This window comes from Micromys minutus (genome assembly GCF_963924665.1).
Source record: "Micromys minutus genome assembly, chromosome: 9".
NCBI lineage: Eukaryota > Metazoa > Chordata > Mammalia > Rodentia > Muridae > Micromys > Micromys minutus.
In genome coordinates this window covers 64,071,834-64,090,612 of record NC_137978.1, presented here as the reverse complement: position 1 = coordinate 64,090,612, position 18,779 = coordinate 64,071,834, and the positions used below count along the sequence as shown (strand labels likewise).

At 54.3% G+C, this 18,779-nt stretch overlaps 2 protein-coding genes across 2 annotated transcripts in view; one reads left to right on the top strand and one right to left on the bottom strand.

Moving 5' to 3' along the window:
• Positions 1 to 369: 369 nt before the first annotated feature.
• Positions 370 to 3,610, bottom strand: HES2 (hes family bHLH transcription factor 2). The gene is made up of 4 exons (XM_080921386.1): positions 3,502 to 3,610; positions 3,315 to 3,410; positions 2,982 to 3,081; positions 370 to 2,881 (listed from the first exon to the last, which is right to left on the bottom strand). Exons 1-4 carry the CDS (start codon positions 3,544 to 3,546, stop codon positions 2,646 to 2,648), a joined length of 477 nt encoding a protein of 158 aa, XP_080777512.1. The 5' UTR covers positions 3,547 to 3,610; the 3' UTR covers positions 370 to 2,645.
• A 4,480-nt stretch (positions 3,611 to 8,090) lies between these two features.
• ESPN (espin) overlaps positions 8,091 to 18,779 on the top strand; it is a gene marked incomplete at both ends in the record, with an annotated part of 29,121 nt that continues 18,432 nt past the window's right edge. The window contains 2 exons of the mRNA XM_080921366.1: positions 8,091 to 8,384; positions 11,050 to 11,243. Of these exons, the coding sequence (XP_080777492.1) occupies positions 8,091 to 8,384; positions 11,050 to 11,243 (488 nt within the window). The remainder of the gene's footprint in view (positions 8,385 to 11,049; positions 11,244 to 18,779) is intronic.

Below are 18,779 nucleotides of genomic sequence, written 5' to 3'. Positions count from 1 at the left end.
CTGGTAGTCAGGAGCAGGAAGTGGAAGGAAAGGCTGAAAGGACTCTGGTCAGTTTCCAGGGAGTTTAAACCTGGATGGAGGATCAGTGTGGTGGGCACGCCTTTAATCCCAGAGCTTGAGAGAAGCAGAGGCAGGCCAATCTCAGTGAGCTACAGGCCAGGGCTATGGAGTGAAACCCCATCCAAAAATAAAATTACGATTTGATTCCCACAGCTCACACGGTGACGCCCAGCCACTTGTATCCGGTTCCAGGGGATCTGACGCCCTCTTCTGACTTCCCCGGACACAACACCCACCCAAGGATACAGGCAAAGCACCCATACACGTAAAATAAACAAACGGAAGTATATTAAGGCTGAAGGTGGGGCACGCCTTTAATCCCAGCACTCAGGAAGCAGAAGCAGGTGGATCAGTCTACAAAGTAAAGTACCAGTGTTGAGAGACTTTTTTTTCCCTTTGAGGCAGGGTCTCACTCCACAGGGAAAGATGGCTGAAAATTCATTGTGTAAACCAGTATTGAGAATTCTTATTTGTGGAGACAGGAGGATGGCCCTTTAGATCCGAGAAGCCTAGAACCCATTGGGTGAGTCTGTGCCAGGACCAACGACTTCTCACCCTCGACTTACCTGCTCCACCAAGAACAAGAAAACAGGGCTGGAGACAAGGCTCAGCTTCAAGCTCCCATTGACAGGAAACAAGGGCATGTCACATAAGCTAAGCACAGCAGTTCCATTTTCCATTGTCATGGCAACCCCAGAAAAGGAGGGCTTGTGTTCTGTTCTGTGTCACTTGCTTCCTTTAGGATTAAGAGAATTCGAGGAGGCTGGAGAGATGGTTCAGTGGTTAGAGCACTGACTGCTCTTCCAGAGGTCCTGAGTTCAAATCCCAGCAACCACATGGTGGCTCACAACCATCTGTAATGGGATCTGATGCCCTCTTCTGGTGTGTCTGAAGACAGCTGCAGTGTGCTTTTATATTATACATTAATTAATTAAAAAGAAAATGAACAAGAAAACAGACCGTACTTGTGCCCTGGTTGGACAAATATGCGGGCAATCCTAAATTAGCGGTTCTCAACCTGTGGGTCGTTGACCCCTTTGGGGAGGTCAACTGATCGGGTCATCTGAGACCATCAGAAAATGAGGGTGTCTGCCTTACTATTCGTAATATAGCAAAACTGCAGCTATAAAGTAGCAACAAGAATATTTTATGTCTGGGGGTCGCCACCACATGAGGAACCATGTTAAAGAGTTGCCCCGTTAGGAAGGTTGAGAACCGCTGCTCTAGGACCGTGGAGCGGTGGTCCAAGCGAAAGCCAGGCTGTCGAAGGTGGGGCACAGTGTGAGCCAGTCACGTCAGCTCCTTTCATTTGTTCTGGTTTCTGCACAGCCTTTGTGTGTTGGGGGCCGCAGAGGTACAGGCGGGGACAGTATGCCCGGCCTCCCAAGGGTTTACAGTCCAGGCAACCGAGTCCAGCACAGCACTGCCGGGAGCCCTCTTCTTAAGAACGCCTCCAACTTCCCACCTCCTACTACATGAGCCAGTGCCCAGACTCGTCCTAGATGAGCACAGCCCAGCAGATAGAGACTCTGCCCCTTTCCCGGTCAGTCTGTCTTTCTGACTTTAATGTCCTGGTCCCCAGCCCAGACTGGGGGAGAAGCAGCCTTCCGTGATGCTGTGATGCTCAGCGAACCGCCATGGACTTGGCCGGACCGCGGTTCACAAACCCTCCCACTTCCTGTTGGAGCGCCCACTCCTGGGATCTGGAGGCCTTTCCCTGAGTCTTGGGGGCTTCCGGGCTTCCGTCTGGCGGAAATAACTTCTGAGCAAGTTGCTTCTGGTAGTTCAGCTGCCTGGTCTACCCAGGGAGTGGTTTACCAGAGGAAGCAAGCAAGGCCATTGGTGGTCCTTCCTCTGCTTCTCCAAAGTCCCCGAATTCTAGGTCCTGTGCTCTGTTCCCACAACGCCACAAGGTTTCTAACTGCCACAGGGAAGCCTCCCTCTTGTCCTTCCCTACCCTAACATCCCAAGACCACCAGACATGCTGTGGGGGAGAAATAATGCTTAGAGGATTAAGACGGCAAGCCCACACCACCTTCGTACACATCAGTGGGAAGGGAAGCCTAGGAGCGGAGGAGTGGCTGCCCTCCTGTCCTGCGCAGTGCTCCCCAGAGCCGGCAAAGTCCGTGGGGAGCTTCAGAAGCCCAGCTGAGAGGGACATATATCCAGGCGCGGCTGAAAACGCAGTGACCCAGCACAGCTGGTGGGTGACTGTACCAGGGCCAAGTGAGCTTCACGACCACACTTTGGTCTGCGCCCACACTAGGGCAGCCGTGTCCCTGCTGAGGCAGCTTTGGCTGGCCCAGTGCCAGAACCACTTCTTCCAGTCGGAGTCTGGGCCTCTTCCTCCTCATCCTGCCGGTATCTACTCTTTCTCCTCCGGCCCCATTCCCCCCTCTGGCTGAGCCCTTGAAGGTTTCATCACCCAGATAGGTCGCAGCATCCGAATCTTGTCAGGGTGGTTGGAGCTAGACTGTTCTCGAAGTACTTGAGAGGATGCAGTCGCCACCGAGAACTTCCTGGGTCAGCTAGCCCATCCAGGGCCCTGACTGCCAGCAGCAGGAGCCTGTGGAAGATCTGGGAGCCTACCATGGCCTCCAAAGGCCAGGGCTGCCTGGAGGAGGCGCTGGGGCTGGAGAGGGAGCTGGGGCTGGAGTGGGTGGCGGTGTCAGTGAGGGCGGGCCAGCACTGACAGTCCTCTGTCGCGGGTGCTCTAGCAGGCTCGCGCTCACGGTGGGTTCCGGGACGCTGCAGGCGGGCAGCACGCGGGCCAGGCGCGCCAGACAGGCTCGGTAACCCTCGACGTAGCTATCCAAAGGCCCTGCGTACAGAGAACAGTTGAGGCTCAGGTCCTGAGAACTGTGCAAACTGGGGGAGGGGTCGCGGGGGGGCGGTGGCGAGCAGGGAGCGTGGTCACTCACCAGGAGCTGCAGTGGAATACACTGACGCAGGCTGTTCCTGTAGAAAGCGCACAGTCATTTCCAGGATGTCCGCCTTCTCCAGCTTCGAATAGCGAGAAGTCTGCGCCAAGTCAGACAAGAGAGACACACACACCCCCGAACAAACGGGCAGCTGAACACCTCATTCTTGTACCCAAATGCTCTTCAGTCGCACAGTGGTCTCTAACACTCCATCAAACACATCACACGCAGGTCTCTGTATACCCACGGAGCCCCGGGACCACGCAGGCGCACCCGCCTCTCTGGGCACTCCAAGACCTTCCATTTCAGTTTTCCGGGCTCCCAGATACTCACCTCGGCGCCCAGCAGTGGCAATACTAGACCCTTTAGCTGGCTCAGGCTCTCGTTGATCCGTGCGCGCCGGCGCTTCTCCAGCAGGGGCTTCAGGCTCTGCGGGTGGGTGGGTGGGCGCAGAGACCACAATTAGGAAGATCGCCATCGCCCGCCCCACCTGCCACGAGTTCCTATCTCCGGCTCCTACCTTGCGCGGCTCGGCCGCTTCACCTACTCTTTTAGGCAGTCTCATGCTCGGCAGGAAAGCGAAGGGCGCACAGGGTCTGTTACCTCGGGGTGGAGGATTCTTGCCCCTGTTGCGAAAACCGAAGCCCGGTAGCCAAGTTCAAAGCTTGATCCAAGCTCGCGCCAAAGAAGAGTGCGCACTGTCAGCCACTAGGCTTTAAGGAGGCTGAGTCCCTGCTTCGCCCCGCCCCCATTGAGTCGGGCCAGCGCCTCTCCCTCTTCCCGCCTTTGTCCCTGCATAGGGTGGGGCTGGAGAGGACGAGTCGGCGATGTCCCTCAGGGATGCCACTCTGGCCTTAGAGTCCCATCTGTGGTGGGGTCGCGCGATGTGCGGGCACTGACCTCCTGGACAGAGAGAGGGGTGGAGCCAGGCCTCGCCTTCTCTTCAGCATCCTATGGCTTCATTCACGCCCACGGGTCTGCGAGCTCCACTAGGCCACCGAAAGGTCCCCAGCGGCTGCAGAGCTATCAGCTCGGGAACTTAGGGAGATAAAACAAGGGTTAAAACGAGACTTTTGTTCTACCAACTGCTTTAAGTTGGGCATGGAAATCCAGTCTCTGCCAGGCCCAATCTTTCTCCGACCTAGCGGCCAGAATCAAGACTGGGGTCGCTGGACCCCTCTAGAGCACCCTTCTGATTAGAAAATTCACCTGGTTCCTGGTTCCCTGGCCCTAGACTGTGGAAAAAAAAAAAAACAAAAAAAAAAAAACCCGAGCCCCGCTCCCCAAGAAGAAACAACCCGGGGTCCTCAACTAGCTCTGGACTCCGCATTCCACCTGTGGGACAGACGAAGGTCACATGACAGACGAGTGGGGGCGGTCCTGAGTGTGTGCCCCGGCTGCTCCTCTGGGCCCCAGCGGGCCCAGACACGCCTCCACAACGCGTGGCCGTTGCTGCTGCAAACTGGCAGGCGTCCCCCGCCCATCTGCTGCGGGCTCCCCTCCCTGGGTCGGCTGACAGGGCAACGGCTACCTCCTCGGACCCTGTTGCAATTTTGGGGGCAGTTTTGTGCCCCAAGGGAGACCGGCAAAACCAGAGCCAGTAGGAGGCGCTCGTGGGGTGGAGCCAGGTGGGCTCTGTCCAGGGTACTGGGGAGGTTTCCTCCCTCCAGCCATCGGAGCCCCACATTCCCTTCACTAGCCCCAAATCCCTGGAAGGGCTCCCACAGCAGACATTCGAAAACGGCGGAGGCCAGTGCACCAGGAAAGGAGCCAGTGCAGCCTGGACAGGAACGCTCAGCCCGATGTCTATCTACAGCACGCAAGGACCCACTACCACCGCCAAGGACTTACTTTGTACAAGCTCCGAGCTCGCTATTTTGGACCTTCTCTTCCTCATTTCTACCAACCCAACAGTCCTGACTATGAGGACTTGTCCCAGCAGGCCTTGGGGCTGCCTGATTCCCTGGTTCTCTCCCACAATCAGGTCTAGCATGCCCGTGGGCAAGCCTCTCACTATGTAGACCAGGCCAGTTTCAAATTCAACAAAGATCAGCCAGCCTCTGCCTCCCGAGTGCTGGATTAAAGGAGTGTGTTACCATATTCAGTCATTAATTATCTTTTAAGGGCTCGAAAAGGAGTTTACAGGCCTCCGTGGTCAAGAGCAAGTACTGCTCTTGCAGAGGGCCTGCGTTTCAGATCGGATTGCTCACACCTGTCACTCCAGTTCTGGGAGGAACTGGCGCCCTCTTCTGGACTTTTTAGGCATAGCTGTCATATGCACAAATCTACACACGAACACATGCAATTGAAAAACAGTAAAATTTCATTTTTAAAAAACCAGGGGCTGGGGAGATGGCTCCGTGGTTAAGAGCACTGACTGCTCTTCCAGAGGTCCTGAGTTCAATTCCCAGCCACCACATGGTGGCTCACAGCCATCTGTAATGGGATCTGATGCCCTACTCTGGTGTGTCTGAAGACAGCAACATTGTACTCATATACATAAATAAATCTAAAAAATAAGTGTGAAATGGTTCAGTGGATAAGGACTCCTCCCTGTAGCCCAATGACCTGAGTTCCATGCCCAGGATGCACTTGGTGGAAGGAGAGAAGCAACTCCTGAAGCTGTCCTCTGACCTCCACACACACACACACACACACACACACACACACACAAATACAAACAAAACAAACTCTTCATGCCTCTGTTTCCACAGCTATATAAAGAGAGTTGAGCCTCTCCTAGGGTGGCTTTTGCCCATAGTGCCAACGTCATAAAGAAGGAAAGAGATTCAGGAGTTCAAGACGAGCCTAAGATGACAGCAAGTTTAAGGCCAGCCACTGCAAAACAAAACAAAACACAAAAAACCTCCTTCAGGATTAACAATTCGAATGAAAAGCCAGCACTCACCGTCCCTGGGTAGTTTGTCTTCGATGACAGGGCTCTTTGGGACCGTTGGACAGGACTCAGAATAATAGAAGAGCCAGACAGGGTGGACAGACAGGAACAGCTGAAAGGGCCTGGCTCCCACGCTCAATGTTAGCCGTGTCCTCGGGGAATCTGAGAGGTGAGTCATCCAGCATGTGCAGTAACACCTGTCTCATGTCGTTGTCACTGGCTGGGTTGGTACTGACTCAGAGGCACTTGAGGACAGGACCAATGCGTTAAAAACAAAAAACCCACCACCACCACCAACCACGTGAGGTGCCCAGGGTCAAGGCAGCAACTTTGTAGAATGGAAGAATGTCAAGACTTCTGCCACGAAGGAGCTACAGGGGAGTAGAAGCCGGTCCAGCATCTTAGTTTAGATCTCTGCCGCTTGCTGGCCTTCAGGGGCACCTGCTTGTCTGGGTATGCCAAAGTACTTAGTTCACAAAGTACCGAGTGGCAGCGAAGCTATGGCACTGTAAGGAATCTGGAAACCTCTGAAAAGAAACTACAGGTCCCTGTAACCGTAGGTCCTATGGAGGAAAGGGGCCTTACCAGCTAGGCGGAAGTGGTTAGAAATTCAACTGAGCATGCAGGGAACAGGTGGCTAAGTTTGAGCTCACCGGGCTCTGGAGGCCACCGTGCATGGCGCCACCATGTGGTCAAAGCGAGAATGGCATCTGAGACTGCCCCGATACCCACTCTAGGCTTCTGCGTTCTGCAAACTGCTTCCGTTTCCAACATTTCCAGCACCGCCCCGGCTGCTAAGAGCTAGGCAGTGATTGAAACAACTCCCGGGAAGTGGGGCTGGGTGCTGACTGACCTCTCCGCTGTGCGTGGGAGAAGAAGAGGAAGAGCACAAGCAGTTTCAAGGTTGCCTGATATGCTTGCTGCGCTCCTACAGCTCGCGCAACCCCTCCTTTCTGGGAGCCTTTGCTGCCTCAGGTCCAGCAGGCCTTGCCTCTTCCAGCTCCCATGACCTGTTTCTAGCTATGCCCCTTAAGATAGTTTGACCTAGTGCTTACCTGCCTGGACCCCAGGGTCCTGGCTCACAACAGTGATACCCTCTCTTTGGACAAAGGCACTGGAGCATCCGTCCAATAGCCTCCAGTCTTCTTAACCTTCATTTCTGGTCCCTTAGTTTGGCAGCCCCAGGCCTCCAAGTTCATGGTCCACTCTCCCATTGCCCATACCAGCTAGGATATTCAAAGTCTTCCGCATCCTGGTCCAGATAGTTCTAACCGCCCCCCAAACCGCCAGGACATTCTTGTCTTAACTTCCTTTTACTTAAGAAATAGATCATATAGGTTTTAAAGCCCCCCTCCATTCGTTGTGTTTATTTACTGGGGGGCCATGCGCTACAGTGTTCATGCAGAGGTCCGAAGACGTTTGGGAGCTCGTTCTCTCTTTCCATCATGAGGGTCTCTGGGACCAAACTTAGGTTGTCAGGTTTGGCAGCAAGCCAGTCATTTTGCTGGCTGCCTCCTTTCTTTCTCTTTCTGCCTTCTCCCACCTTTTTCTTGGGTCTAGACTCTATACTTTAGAGGAACCTCGAAGTCCTGAGCACGGGGGCGGGGGGGGGGCAATCGACATTCTGCTCTTGGTGGGACTTTTTAAACATCTGGGCAGCGGCTTCTAGTCCCCTGACCTTGAACGTCCCTTCTTACCAACCAGACCAAGCACCAGGCACCTTCTTGATGCCTGTGACAAAAACATTTTCTAGCTCCCGTTTGCCAGATTCTAGTGACACTTGTAATTGCCGTCATTTGCTAGCGTGTGTCCTCAGCATCTGAAACAACGCGCAGTGGCCACTGGGCAGCTGAATGAGCTGTGTCTAGAGGGTCTAGAATCCTATTCAGCTTTTGTGAGCAGTAAAATAGTAAAGCGGGCAACAAGGGGTAGGGGAGGGCTCAGGGCAGGAAAGGCGGGGCAGAGAGGAGGCGTGGCGGGGGGCGGGACCCAGGCTTAAGTGGGTTCTCTCGGGGTCCCCGCCCCAGAGCGCTGCAGAGCTGGGGTTGAGTCCCCAGGATCGCAGAGCCGGAGCCGGCTGGCAGCCGCTCTGCCTCCCGGGTCCGCACTCCTCCGACGGCTGCACCGCGGAGCTGCTCCTGGAGCCTGGGGTCACCCGCATGACACCCCGGGGAACCCACTGAGTGCCGGATCGCGGCGCCGCGGGCGGCACCATGGCCCTGGAGCAGGCGCTGCAGGCGGCACGGCGGGGCGACCTGGATGTGCTGAGGTCCCTGCACGCCGCCGGCCTGCTGGGACCTTCTCTGCGCGACCCGCTAGACGCCCTGCCGGTGCACCATGCAGCCCGCTCGGGCAAGCTGCACTGTCTGCGCTACCTGGTGGAGGAGGTTGCCCTCCCAGCCGTGTCCCGCGCGCGCAACGGCGCCACACCAGCCCATGACGCCGCCGCCACAGGCTACCTCTCCTGCCTTCAGTGGCTGCTCACACAGGGTGGCTGCAGGGTGCAGGTGAGTCCACTCTTAGAGACGGTTTGGGCCCAAAGAGGCCTCTAGCTAGCCCTCCTGTGGCTCAAGGGTGGGTGTGAAAGACTTGGTCGTGGCTAGGCTGAGCCCTGAACTTTTCTCTTCACAAAAGACTTTAGATAGGGTGGGCCCCCCGAGATTGAGGACGTGGGTAGATTTCTGGCTGCCTGATATTAGAGAACCTGGGGGTTCGGGAAGGTGAGGTGGGGGGGTCTGGACTCTGTTAGGCTGGTATCTCCTAGGACCGGCAAAGCGCTCCCTGGAGGGAGTGGTCCAGGGTGGAAGAAGGCGGGGCCATGATGGGCCTTGGCAGCCAAATTAGAAGCCCACCAGGCTCCGGTCTGGTTTGAGAATACAAAGGGTCTCACAACTCACTGCAGGCCAAGATGCAGTTATCACTAACTCAGGGACAAGAGGTGAGGGAGCCCTCCTCTGGGCATAAGTGGTCCCAAGACATGAGCAACTTTGGGTCCTTCCAACCCTACTTCAGCACAACTTGGATCTTTGTGCCTGGAATAACCACCTGGTGGCATTGAGGAGTGTGACCTGCCAGGGGGAGTCTTGGCTGGTGAGTGGAGCAGAGCCCTCAGCACAGAGAAAAGAAGGGAAAGGCCCTGTGGTGTGCATATTCTTGTGCTGGAAGAAGGCTGGGGAGACCAGGGTGAAGGAGATGGGTGGGTGTGGAAGGCCACCAGGCCAGGCCTAGAGTGTCTCCTAGGCTGAGGTAAGGAATTGGGATGGTATTCTGGTTGCCTGAGCAGCCTGCTGTGAAAGAGAGCGGATCTGATTTCCAGCTGACAGTGACCACTGAATGGCTCACATCTGTAATCACAGCTCTTGGGAGACTGAGGCAGGGGGATTGCTGTGAGTTCGAAGTCAGCCCCGGGGTACAGAGTGAGACTCTGTCTTAAAAAAACAAAAGCAACCAACAGAACAAAAGCAAACCTCTGGGCTAGCTACACCTCGATGGGGAGAGGGCCAGTCTGCAGTGATGTAGCAAAATCCAACACAGCTCCTACTTGCTGTCCTTGGGGGAGGGGGCCACAAAAGCTCCACCTCTCCATCGTTCTGGGAGATTGTCTCCTTCTCTTATCTCCTGGCCTTGTTATCAGCAGTTCCTGGCTATGTGGCCCACAGCCACATAGTCCACTCCTTGGCTCTCTTGGGAGGTGCCTGCCTCCCCAATTCCAAGCCCAGAACTGCCCGGAAGCCTCCCTTATCACGACCGAGGAGATGACAAGAACAAACAGCCTCGTGCCCAGTTTATCAGGTGTCCTGTCCTCTTCTCCCAGGAAGCTGGGGGCAGAACTGGATCGGGGGCCCACCTCAATCTCTGGTTCCGTCCGGCCCTGAGATAAACAGCTTAAGATGTGGGGCCCAGCACACGAGGCTCCCGGGGCCTACCCAGCTGAGGTACCTTGAACTTAGGCCAAGACTTCAACCAGATTGCCATCACTATGCTGAAACCTCGAGCTGTAGAGATGCCCGAGTCTCAGGCCCATATCCCTAAGGCCAGTGGAGAAAGAAGGGCCTCTCTCAAGAGCTAAGGTACCAGACCTTCATCACTGTTCGTGCTTGGGCCAACTCTAGCAGCCCATGGCTGAGCTCTGGGGAACAGACTGAGTAACCCTACACAGACCTGCACCCGTGATACACAACAGGAAACTCTGACATCTTCCTCAGTCCCTTCTTGCCACCACTGGCTTTCTGTCCCATGATCCTCTCTGCCTCCAAAGCCTGACGGATGACAAGCCAACCCCTGCATCCTTTTCTCCTATCAGGAGTCTCTGGGGTCTTCCTGCTGAGATTCCCTTACCTCAGAGTCTCTGTGCCCTGTGTCTCTGTGGTACCCTCTCCCTGCAGGGAAAGGAGAAGAAACCTTACTTCCTAGTCACCTCTCACGGATGCTCCACACTTGTTTTCCTAACCCCAACCATCTCTGATGTCTGTGTGCTTGATGCTGAGAGACAGGTTGTCGGTTCCTGGCATAATGCCAGTCTCAAATGCAGCAGACCCAGTCCAGAGATCTGGGACGCTGGGAGCTTCTCTCCCTGCCTATGACTAGCCCCTTCCCCAACGAGAAGCTTCTCTCCCTGCCCCTTCCCCAATGGGAGACTCAGTAGTTCTATATGAAGAACAGGTCTGAACCCAGAGGGTATCTGTAGGGGTTTTACCTAGCCTCTCAAGAAACCTGCTGCTAGTCTACACCCTACACCACTGGCTGGCTGCCCCAGGCCCTGCCCACCAGTGCCCAGTGCAAGGACACAGCTTGTTCCGGAAGCCATGTGCATAGGAGTCTCCTGGAGGGGCAGCTTCTTGTGTGGGGGTTGGGTTGTTGGAGGTGTACCACGCTGGAAGCCTCTGTCCCTTCCAAGAGATGCCTGGGAAGTAGGAAGAGGAGGAACAAGGGTTGGAAGCAGAGAGATCCTAATGCTGGCCTGCTGGACCCTAAACTTGTCATTTTTCTTGGCCTGGTTCAGCCCTGCAATGAGCCCTGGCGGTGTGAGCCCTGGCGGTGTGAGCCCTGGCGGTGTGAGCCCTGGCAGTGTGAGCTCTGGCGGTGTGAGCCCTGGCGGTGTGAGCCCTGGCGGTGTGAACCCTGGCAAGAGCAGGTTTGGACTCTCGGATTCTAAGTCACTGTCTTCCACAGGAAAAAGACAACTCTGGTGCCACAGTCCTGCATCTGGCCGCCCGCTTCGGCCACCCGGACGTGGTGAACTGGCTGCTGTACCAAGGCGGTGCGAACTCTGCTATCACCACAGACACGGGCGCCTTGCCTGTCCACTACGCCGCCGCCAAAGGGGATCTTCCCTCTATGAAGCTTCTAGTGGAGCATTACCCTGAGTAAGGACTTTCTTTCCATTACTGCTCTGTTTCAGTGATGGGGATTAGATCTGGGACATGCAAGAATTTTTATACTGTGGCTGTCTTCAGACACACCAGAAGAGGGCATCAGATCCCATGACATGGTTGTGAGCCACCATGTGGTTACAGGGATTTGAACTCAGGACCTCTGGAGGAGCAGCCAGTGCTCTTAAGCGCTGAGCCATCTCTCCAGCCCCCAGGCCAGGATTTTTAAACAGGATCTTATGTAGCTCAGGCTGGCCTCAAACTTGCTAATACGTAAAGGATTTGGGCCTTGAATCCTGATCTATAATTTTTTTCTTCCATTGATTGATTGATTGATTGATTGATTGATTGATTGGTGAGACATGTCCTTGGTTGGCCTGGAACTTCCTGTGTAGACCAGGGTGGCCTCAAACTCACAGAGATCTGCCTGCCTCTATCTCCTGACTACCATGTCCAGCCTAAGGATCCTTGCTTTTTGCCCACCACTTCCCGAGGCCTCACATTACAGGCTTGTGCTACCACAGATGAGTTCAGGGCTTTGCTCCTAAGGGGTGGGGCGTCTCTGGGTACTCTGAGGAGTGCCTGGAGGCCGCTGCAGTCTCTTGTAGTGCCTGTTTCATGGCCCATCAGGGGTTCAGAGGTCCAGGCCTAAGACACATCCAGCCAAAGTGAACCGGCTCCCTTCCACCCTTCCATCAGGGCCACAGCCTCTGCTTCCTGCTCTGCAAGCCGGTGCTCCTCACACCAGCTGCCATGACAGCTTATACTTGCATTTGGTACCCTGGGCACGCAGGCCAAAGTCACTTGCTTGGTGGCCATCCTGACTCTGAGACTGTACATAGGGAGATGAGTCTGGAGTGCCTTCTAGGCCTGGCACAGGCAGGAAGAAGATGAAGAGAGAGTGGCCCTTTAGCACCTCGATCCCTCCTAATCCCCAGAGTCTGCCACTGGTGGGGAGACATCTAAGCCTTCCTGGGACCTGCTCTAAATGGCCGGGAACTCCTGGGACAGGGTGGGGGACTGTAGAAGGGAGGCAGAGTGACCCTTGACCGTCTGGGGAAGGAGGCAGCCAGGTTTTAGGTGTGCTATGTAGGGACAGGGGCCTCAGGGGAAAGACAGAGATTTTTCCTAAAGGTTTAGGATGTGAGCACCCACCACCAGGACCTGGGGGTCAGGGTTCTGACCGGTGTCTGTCTGAGTGGGTGAAGCCAGCCTCGGGAGGAAAAGCATCACCCATCCATCTCTGAAGTTGCCTCAGGCCCACTGTCCCTGGGGAGCATGCCAGAGGCCAGTGTGGCCACATGGCATAGGACAGACAGGCAATGGTGTGGATGGCATAGGACAGACAGGCAATGGTGTGGACACAGACCCAGAAAGGCAGGCATCAGTGATCTCCTTAGCTCTGGGCGGGCAGGCTGCACCTGTTTGGCTTTTCTCGCAAGCGTTTCCCTGGCCAGCATTGAGTGGGTGAGCGACAGGAGCTCTCTGCTGGGGTTGGCTTTTCTGCACAGCCATAGGTGGCCACTGAGGTGAAGGCTTTGGATTCAGGAAGGGAGGGCTGAAGGGCATGTTGTAAACCAGTGACCTTTGAGCGTGTGCTCTGACCTACCACCATCAGCGGCCCCGGGAAGCTTTGGCCCAGACTCCTGTTAAACCCTTCAGATTAGAGCCCGGCTATACCTGTGACATGTCCTCAGCCCCAACACTGTGGTTCTGACATGCCCGTCACACTCCCTTACCTTAAGCAAGGACACTGAGTTCCCAAGATGACAGGTCATGTACTGTACGTACTCTCCTTCTAACAGTGTGACTAGAGGTCCAGGCTGGTGGCAGTGTTCTGGGCACTAAGCCTGCTCTTTAGGTTCTAAAGAGAGACACTGGTCCCTTAGTGAGAAGCCCACTAATGACAAACCTAGAATCCTTCATGGGCTGAGATTCCCATGTTTAAGAAGGCTCCAGCACCGTCCTGACACTTGGGAGTTAAAGCCCTTGGATACCCTGACCTCTCCCAAGCCATGTCAGGTGCTGAGTAAGGCTGGTCCCTGGTGCTGACTGTATGCCCAATGACCTCTTTGAGGGACCGCCAGACCATCAGAAGTCCCCATGAATCTCAGGGAGTTAGACAGAGACCTGGGCTCCCATCCCTGCCGTGGTTTGTGACCAGGTTGATAAGAAGGGACCTTTGTGCGGATGCCAGACTGAGCTCAGGCAAGATGGAATATTAAGAATTGGGGTCAGGGGCTAGTGAGCTCACATAACCACTGGCCTTGGGAATGGGATTCTCCAGGGCCACAGAGTCCAATAAGAGGACCCCACAGCCCAGCCCTGAAGCTGTGGCTCCCTGGGCTCTTCAGGCTTCCAGACCTGCTGTGAAGGACTGTAAATTATTCACAAGGGCTCAGCTCTCTCTGTTGCCTCAGTGAAGGAGGAAGGGTGCCGTCCCTACCCGTGGGAAACTCGATCCTACCCAGGGAGACTGTGGGTATCCATGGGCTGTGCTGACAGGTCACAGAGGATCTGGAGGGCCGGGCAGCTTTAGGAAGGGCCTTGTGAATTCAGGTATATGCCTCGGGGCGCTGCCCAGAGCTTGAGGCTGTAGGAACACACTGTACTCTTTTCTCTCGTCTACCCCCAGCTCATTGGACTGAATCTTTCCAGAAACGGAAGTTCCCATAGAACACCTCCTTCAGCTCAGGGGTGGGGAGCATTCCTCTGAGTACCCTGAAGAAAGGAGACCCCTAATCTGGGAGTCCTGGGGGCTATAACCGGGAGGGAGAGGAATGGGTTGGCTAACAGTAAGTAAGTAACACAAGTAAGTCACTGTACCTATAATGTCTGCAAGCCCGCCTGGGGCAACCAAAATGGCTCAAGGGACTGGCAGACATCTTTGCTTCAAACAGGGTTCTTGAGTCCAATTGCCCTGCCCCCAGTCCCACCCAGCATGCCTTTGCCAAGTCTGCTTTGGGCTGCTGGAGAGGGGCCTGGGTTTAACCCTGATTTTGAGCTTTGAGACTGGAGAGAGGGGAAGGATCTGGGGTCTCATGGGTCCTTATCATCTTTGGACAGAGTCCTACATGTCGGTGTGTTTGCTTGCTGTTGGACTCCATGATTAATGAAGCCATAAGCTTTTATCTTCCTCACCGTGTGTGCCCAGTGCCTGCCACGCCGCTGAGCCTTTGTTTGCTGATTGATGAGAAGTCTGGAATCTCGGGTCTATGCCTGGTGACAGGATACTGCCTAGGACTTTAAATGGAACTTCTTCATCTCCCTGTGCCCATTTGGCAGGTGCACAAACTCTTCCTGAGAGGCCATGGTGGGCACAGAGCTCCTGGTCTGGCAGCTTCTTTCCACGTATACACTCACCAAATAAGTCTAAACTCTTTGCCCAGCCCACCAGCACTGGGGCTATACAGTTCTCCCAGCTTGGGAGGACCTCTTCCGTTCGCAGGTGTATTGGTTTGCAGGTCTGTCATAAGCATGTGTTCACGGAAAGAAGTACGAGACGAACGAGAAAAGAATACATACGTGCTATGCAGTGAAACTGGACTGTTTGGTAGGAAGCCATGGGGGTCCTTTAAGTTGAGGGAGACAGGAAAGGCCTTTCCTGACGATATCTGAATAAGCGACACAGAGCTCTGCTATGAGGGCGTGGCCAAGGCAGAGCTCTGCGATGGGGGCGTGGCCAAGGCAGAGCTCTGCGATGGGGGCGTGGCCAAGGCAGAGCTCTGCGATGGGGGCGTGGCCAAGGCAGAGCTCTGCGATGAGGGCCAGGGCTGGGGGCATCAAATCCAGTTGAGAGTCTGGTTGGAGGCTGGGAGAGATGAAAGTGTTAGAAATAACACAGATGTATTCATTGTTTCCGGTGCTGTGACAAACTACTAACCAAAGCAACTAGTAGAAGCATTTGAGCTGTAGTTTAAGAGGAGATATAGTCCCTTACTGGAAACAGGGGGTGGGGTGGGGGGTGACAAGTCCATAGTTCGGAAGCAGAGAGTTAGCTGGCTACCCACTTTCTTCCAGTTTCTAACAGCACAGGACCCCAGGCCATGGTATCACTTCCCACCTCAGTTACACCTCTCTGTAACTGTCCTCACATCTTCCCGGGAGGTGTCTCCTAGGTGATTCTAAACCTAGATAACAATGAAGATGAGCCAGGCTTGCTGGTGGATTAGGATGCCAGAGAATTGCTCTAGTACCTTCCTTAAAACGAGGCTGTGGTTTTTCCTCCACGGGCCAAGCTCTTAGCATAAACAGGAGTTGTGACTGACACATCTGTGTGTGAGGACTCTTCCTGACCTCCCTTTGGACAGATGTCCCTGGGGCAGAAGAATAAGAAATTTTACCCTTTGGCCATAGCCTGACTTCATTCCTTGCTGGCAGCCTCACTGTTCAAATCACATCTTATTGTCCAGGAGGAAAACTCCAAACTACTGATGATCTAGGATTATTGCTCATAGCAGCAGGATGTCTTGGAGCAGGGTTTTCAAACTCCAGAGCTATAGAGTCCAGGAGGGTGGTGGAGCTGAAGAGATGGCTCAGTGGTTAAGAGCACTGACTGCTCTTCCAGAGATCCTGAGTTCAAATCCCAGCAACCACATGGTGGCTCACAACCATCTGTAAAGTGCTCCAATGCCCCCTTCTGGTGTATTTGACAGCTACAGTGTACTCATACAAATAAATTAAATAAATAAATCTTAAAAAAAAAAAAAAGAGAGAGAGAGAGAAGAAAGAGAGGAAGAGCAGGGGGGGGGTCTTAGGTTTGCCTAGCATGCATGAGACCCTGGGTTGCATCCCCAGCACCGTGTAAATGGAGTGGTCGTCCAGGCCTGTGATGCCAGGATTGAAGAAAAGTTCAAGGGCCATATCCTTGGCTACATTTCAAGCTCTAGGTTAACCTGGAGTGCATGAAACCCTGTCTCAGGAGAGAGCTTGTCCTTTCCCAACACGGCTGACAGGGAGGTGGGAGGAGAACATTTAGAGTTTCAGAAACTGTTCTGTGTACAAATGAATGGGTGGGCGGAAGGAGCAGGTGCTGGGGAGGGCCCCCTGTCCCCCATCCCCCCACCCCTCCCAGTAGTGCTCAGTCAGTCAGGTGAAGTAGTTACTAAACAATGGCCAGGACTGCACCAGGGATGTGAGGCTCAGGAGAGGGCAGCCACCTGGAGGCCCAGCACCCACTCACGCACCAAGCAGACTTGCAGACTAGCTTGCCATGTGTTTGGCAGAGCCACTGGACCTGGCTCATCTTGTCAGACAAAGAAGAGGCATCCCAACCATATGTCTGAGAATTCACAGAGGGACACTGTGACCCAGCTTGAGGGAGGTGGGACTTGCACCTGGTGCTCCTGAGCCCTTGTCATGTTCTCTGGCCCACACATATCTGTGCTCACTAGTAAAGGGGTTCCTGAGAGGAGGGTAGAGAGCCCTGTGTGCAGAGGGAGACAGACAGACAACCAGACAGATAAGAAAGGTGTGGACACAGCACAGCTGTAGCTGGGCTCTCCCTCTCCCTCCCTCTTCCTCCCCACTTCCTCCCTCCTCTTTCTCTCTCCCTCCCTCTCCCTCTTTCTCCCTCCCATTCCATCTTTCCCTCCATCTCTCCCTCACCCTCCCTCCCCATCTCTCCCTCACCCTCCCTCTCCCTTTCTCCCTCCCTCTCTCTCTCCTTTTCCCTCCCTCCTCCACCCCCTCAGGCTCACATCCTAGCTTTGTCTATTTTATATGAAGTGATCTTAGCCCTCCCGGCCTTTGTGTCCTCATTTGAGAAAAGGAAACCATGTTAAAATCAACCCTCAAGACCTTAAAAGGGATCAAAGGGGGAAGGGAGTGAAACTCAATAATTTCGGGGCTTGGGGAGTAACTATTCAATTAAAAGTAGTTATCAGTCAATAATCTTTTTTTTTTAAATTAAGACAGGGTCTCTCTATGTAGCTTTGACCCAGACCCCGCTGTGTAGACCAGGCTGAGCTCTTTCCTTATGCATATCCGTAGCTTGTGGGTTTTCTTCAGAGTGTCTGACGGAGCCTACACTTCTCTTTTCCCCATAAGAAGCAAGAGGAGATCTGGCCCCCCCTTTCTCCTGGCCCATCAGCAGAGTTGCCCCTTGCCCTGGGGCTCCCACTCCTCAACAGGAATCTCGAGGGCAGAAGTGACATGCTGGTGATAATGGGGACCTTTACTCTGTGCCAAGGCTCTGTAGAAGGATGTGGGTAGCAGTGCCCTCTGCTGCCCAGTTCCTTCTAGGTACCTGGATAGTCCTAGGTGGTGGCTACCTGCCAACCAGAAGGTGCTGGAAGGGCAGGGCTCCCAGTGAGTCCAGCTTTCTTTGTTGTATAAACTGCCTCCCCCACCCTGAAAACCCAGCAAGCTCTAGGGGGCACCCCCTGGTCTCCAATCCCCAGGACCCCAATAGTTACGGGGGTGGGGGTGAATAATTCAGGCTGCTGAGTGTCAGTCATGAAATATTCATCAGGCTGTTCCCGACACACCAGTGTGTGGGGGCGAAGGCCCTGTATTGTCCAGGGAGGACCTGGTTTTTTATTTTATTTTCCATTTCATTTTAGTTTAAGTGTTTAGATATGGGGTTTTCCTATGTAGTCCAGATTCTCAGTCATCTTCCTGTCATAGCTTCCCAGTGGATGATAGAAGTGTGCCAGGATGCGCGTGTGAGTGTGCATGTGCGTGTTGCTGAGTCTGGAACCCAGAAGGCATTGTAATGCTGACTACATCCCCAGGCCTAACTTTGCTCTTGACATGGGTGCCATGCTTAAGGGACAGCCCGGTGTGGCACCTAATTGCTTCCTGACATCGAAAGAGACAGATTGAACATGAGATCAGCAAGTGACAGCCTTGTGTCAGGGTCAGGGAAGGATGCGCACACCAAGGAGTCAGGGGAAACAAGAAATGGGAACTGAGGGGTGGGGCAGGATATGCAACCAGGGAGAGAGGCTTTGGTCAGGGATATAGGTAGAGAAGCAGGGCTGTTAGGAAGACAGCAGGTAAAAAGAGGAAGGCATGCTTGGCACGGTAGGAGCAAGGACCTAAGTCATGTTGCAGTGACAAAGTCATGTTGCTTTAGCCAGATAGAGGAGGGACATGCAGCCCATTGGATGATTGAGGGAGGGGCTTGTCGGGCCTGACTGACACTCTGGATTTTTAGCTAGAGAGAATAATTTTGGGTGGGAATGTGAAAGACTGAAGAGCCATGTGATGTCAGGGCTAATCACAGAGTGTCAGGATGGACCCCTGGCTAGAGTGTATATATACACCTGAATGGGCAGGTGGTGGGTCTGGAGTAGCTTATGGCTCCACCTAGTGTCCCTTCTTGGCAACTGCACCTTGGAAAGTCCAAACTGTACCCGCCTAGAAGCCAAGGCAGATTCAGTACTCTTTAATTGCATCCCACCTGTGGGGCTGGATCTCTGGTACCCAGGTTGGGTACCAAGACTGGGCTGGGGAAGCAAGAATAAGGACTAGTAATAATCCAAAGCTAGACCATAATAGGGACCACTGAGCACAGGTTCTACCTCT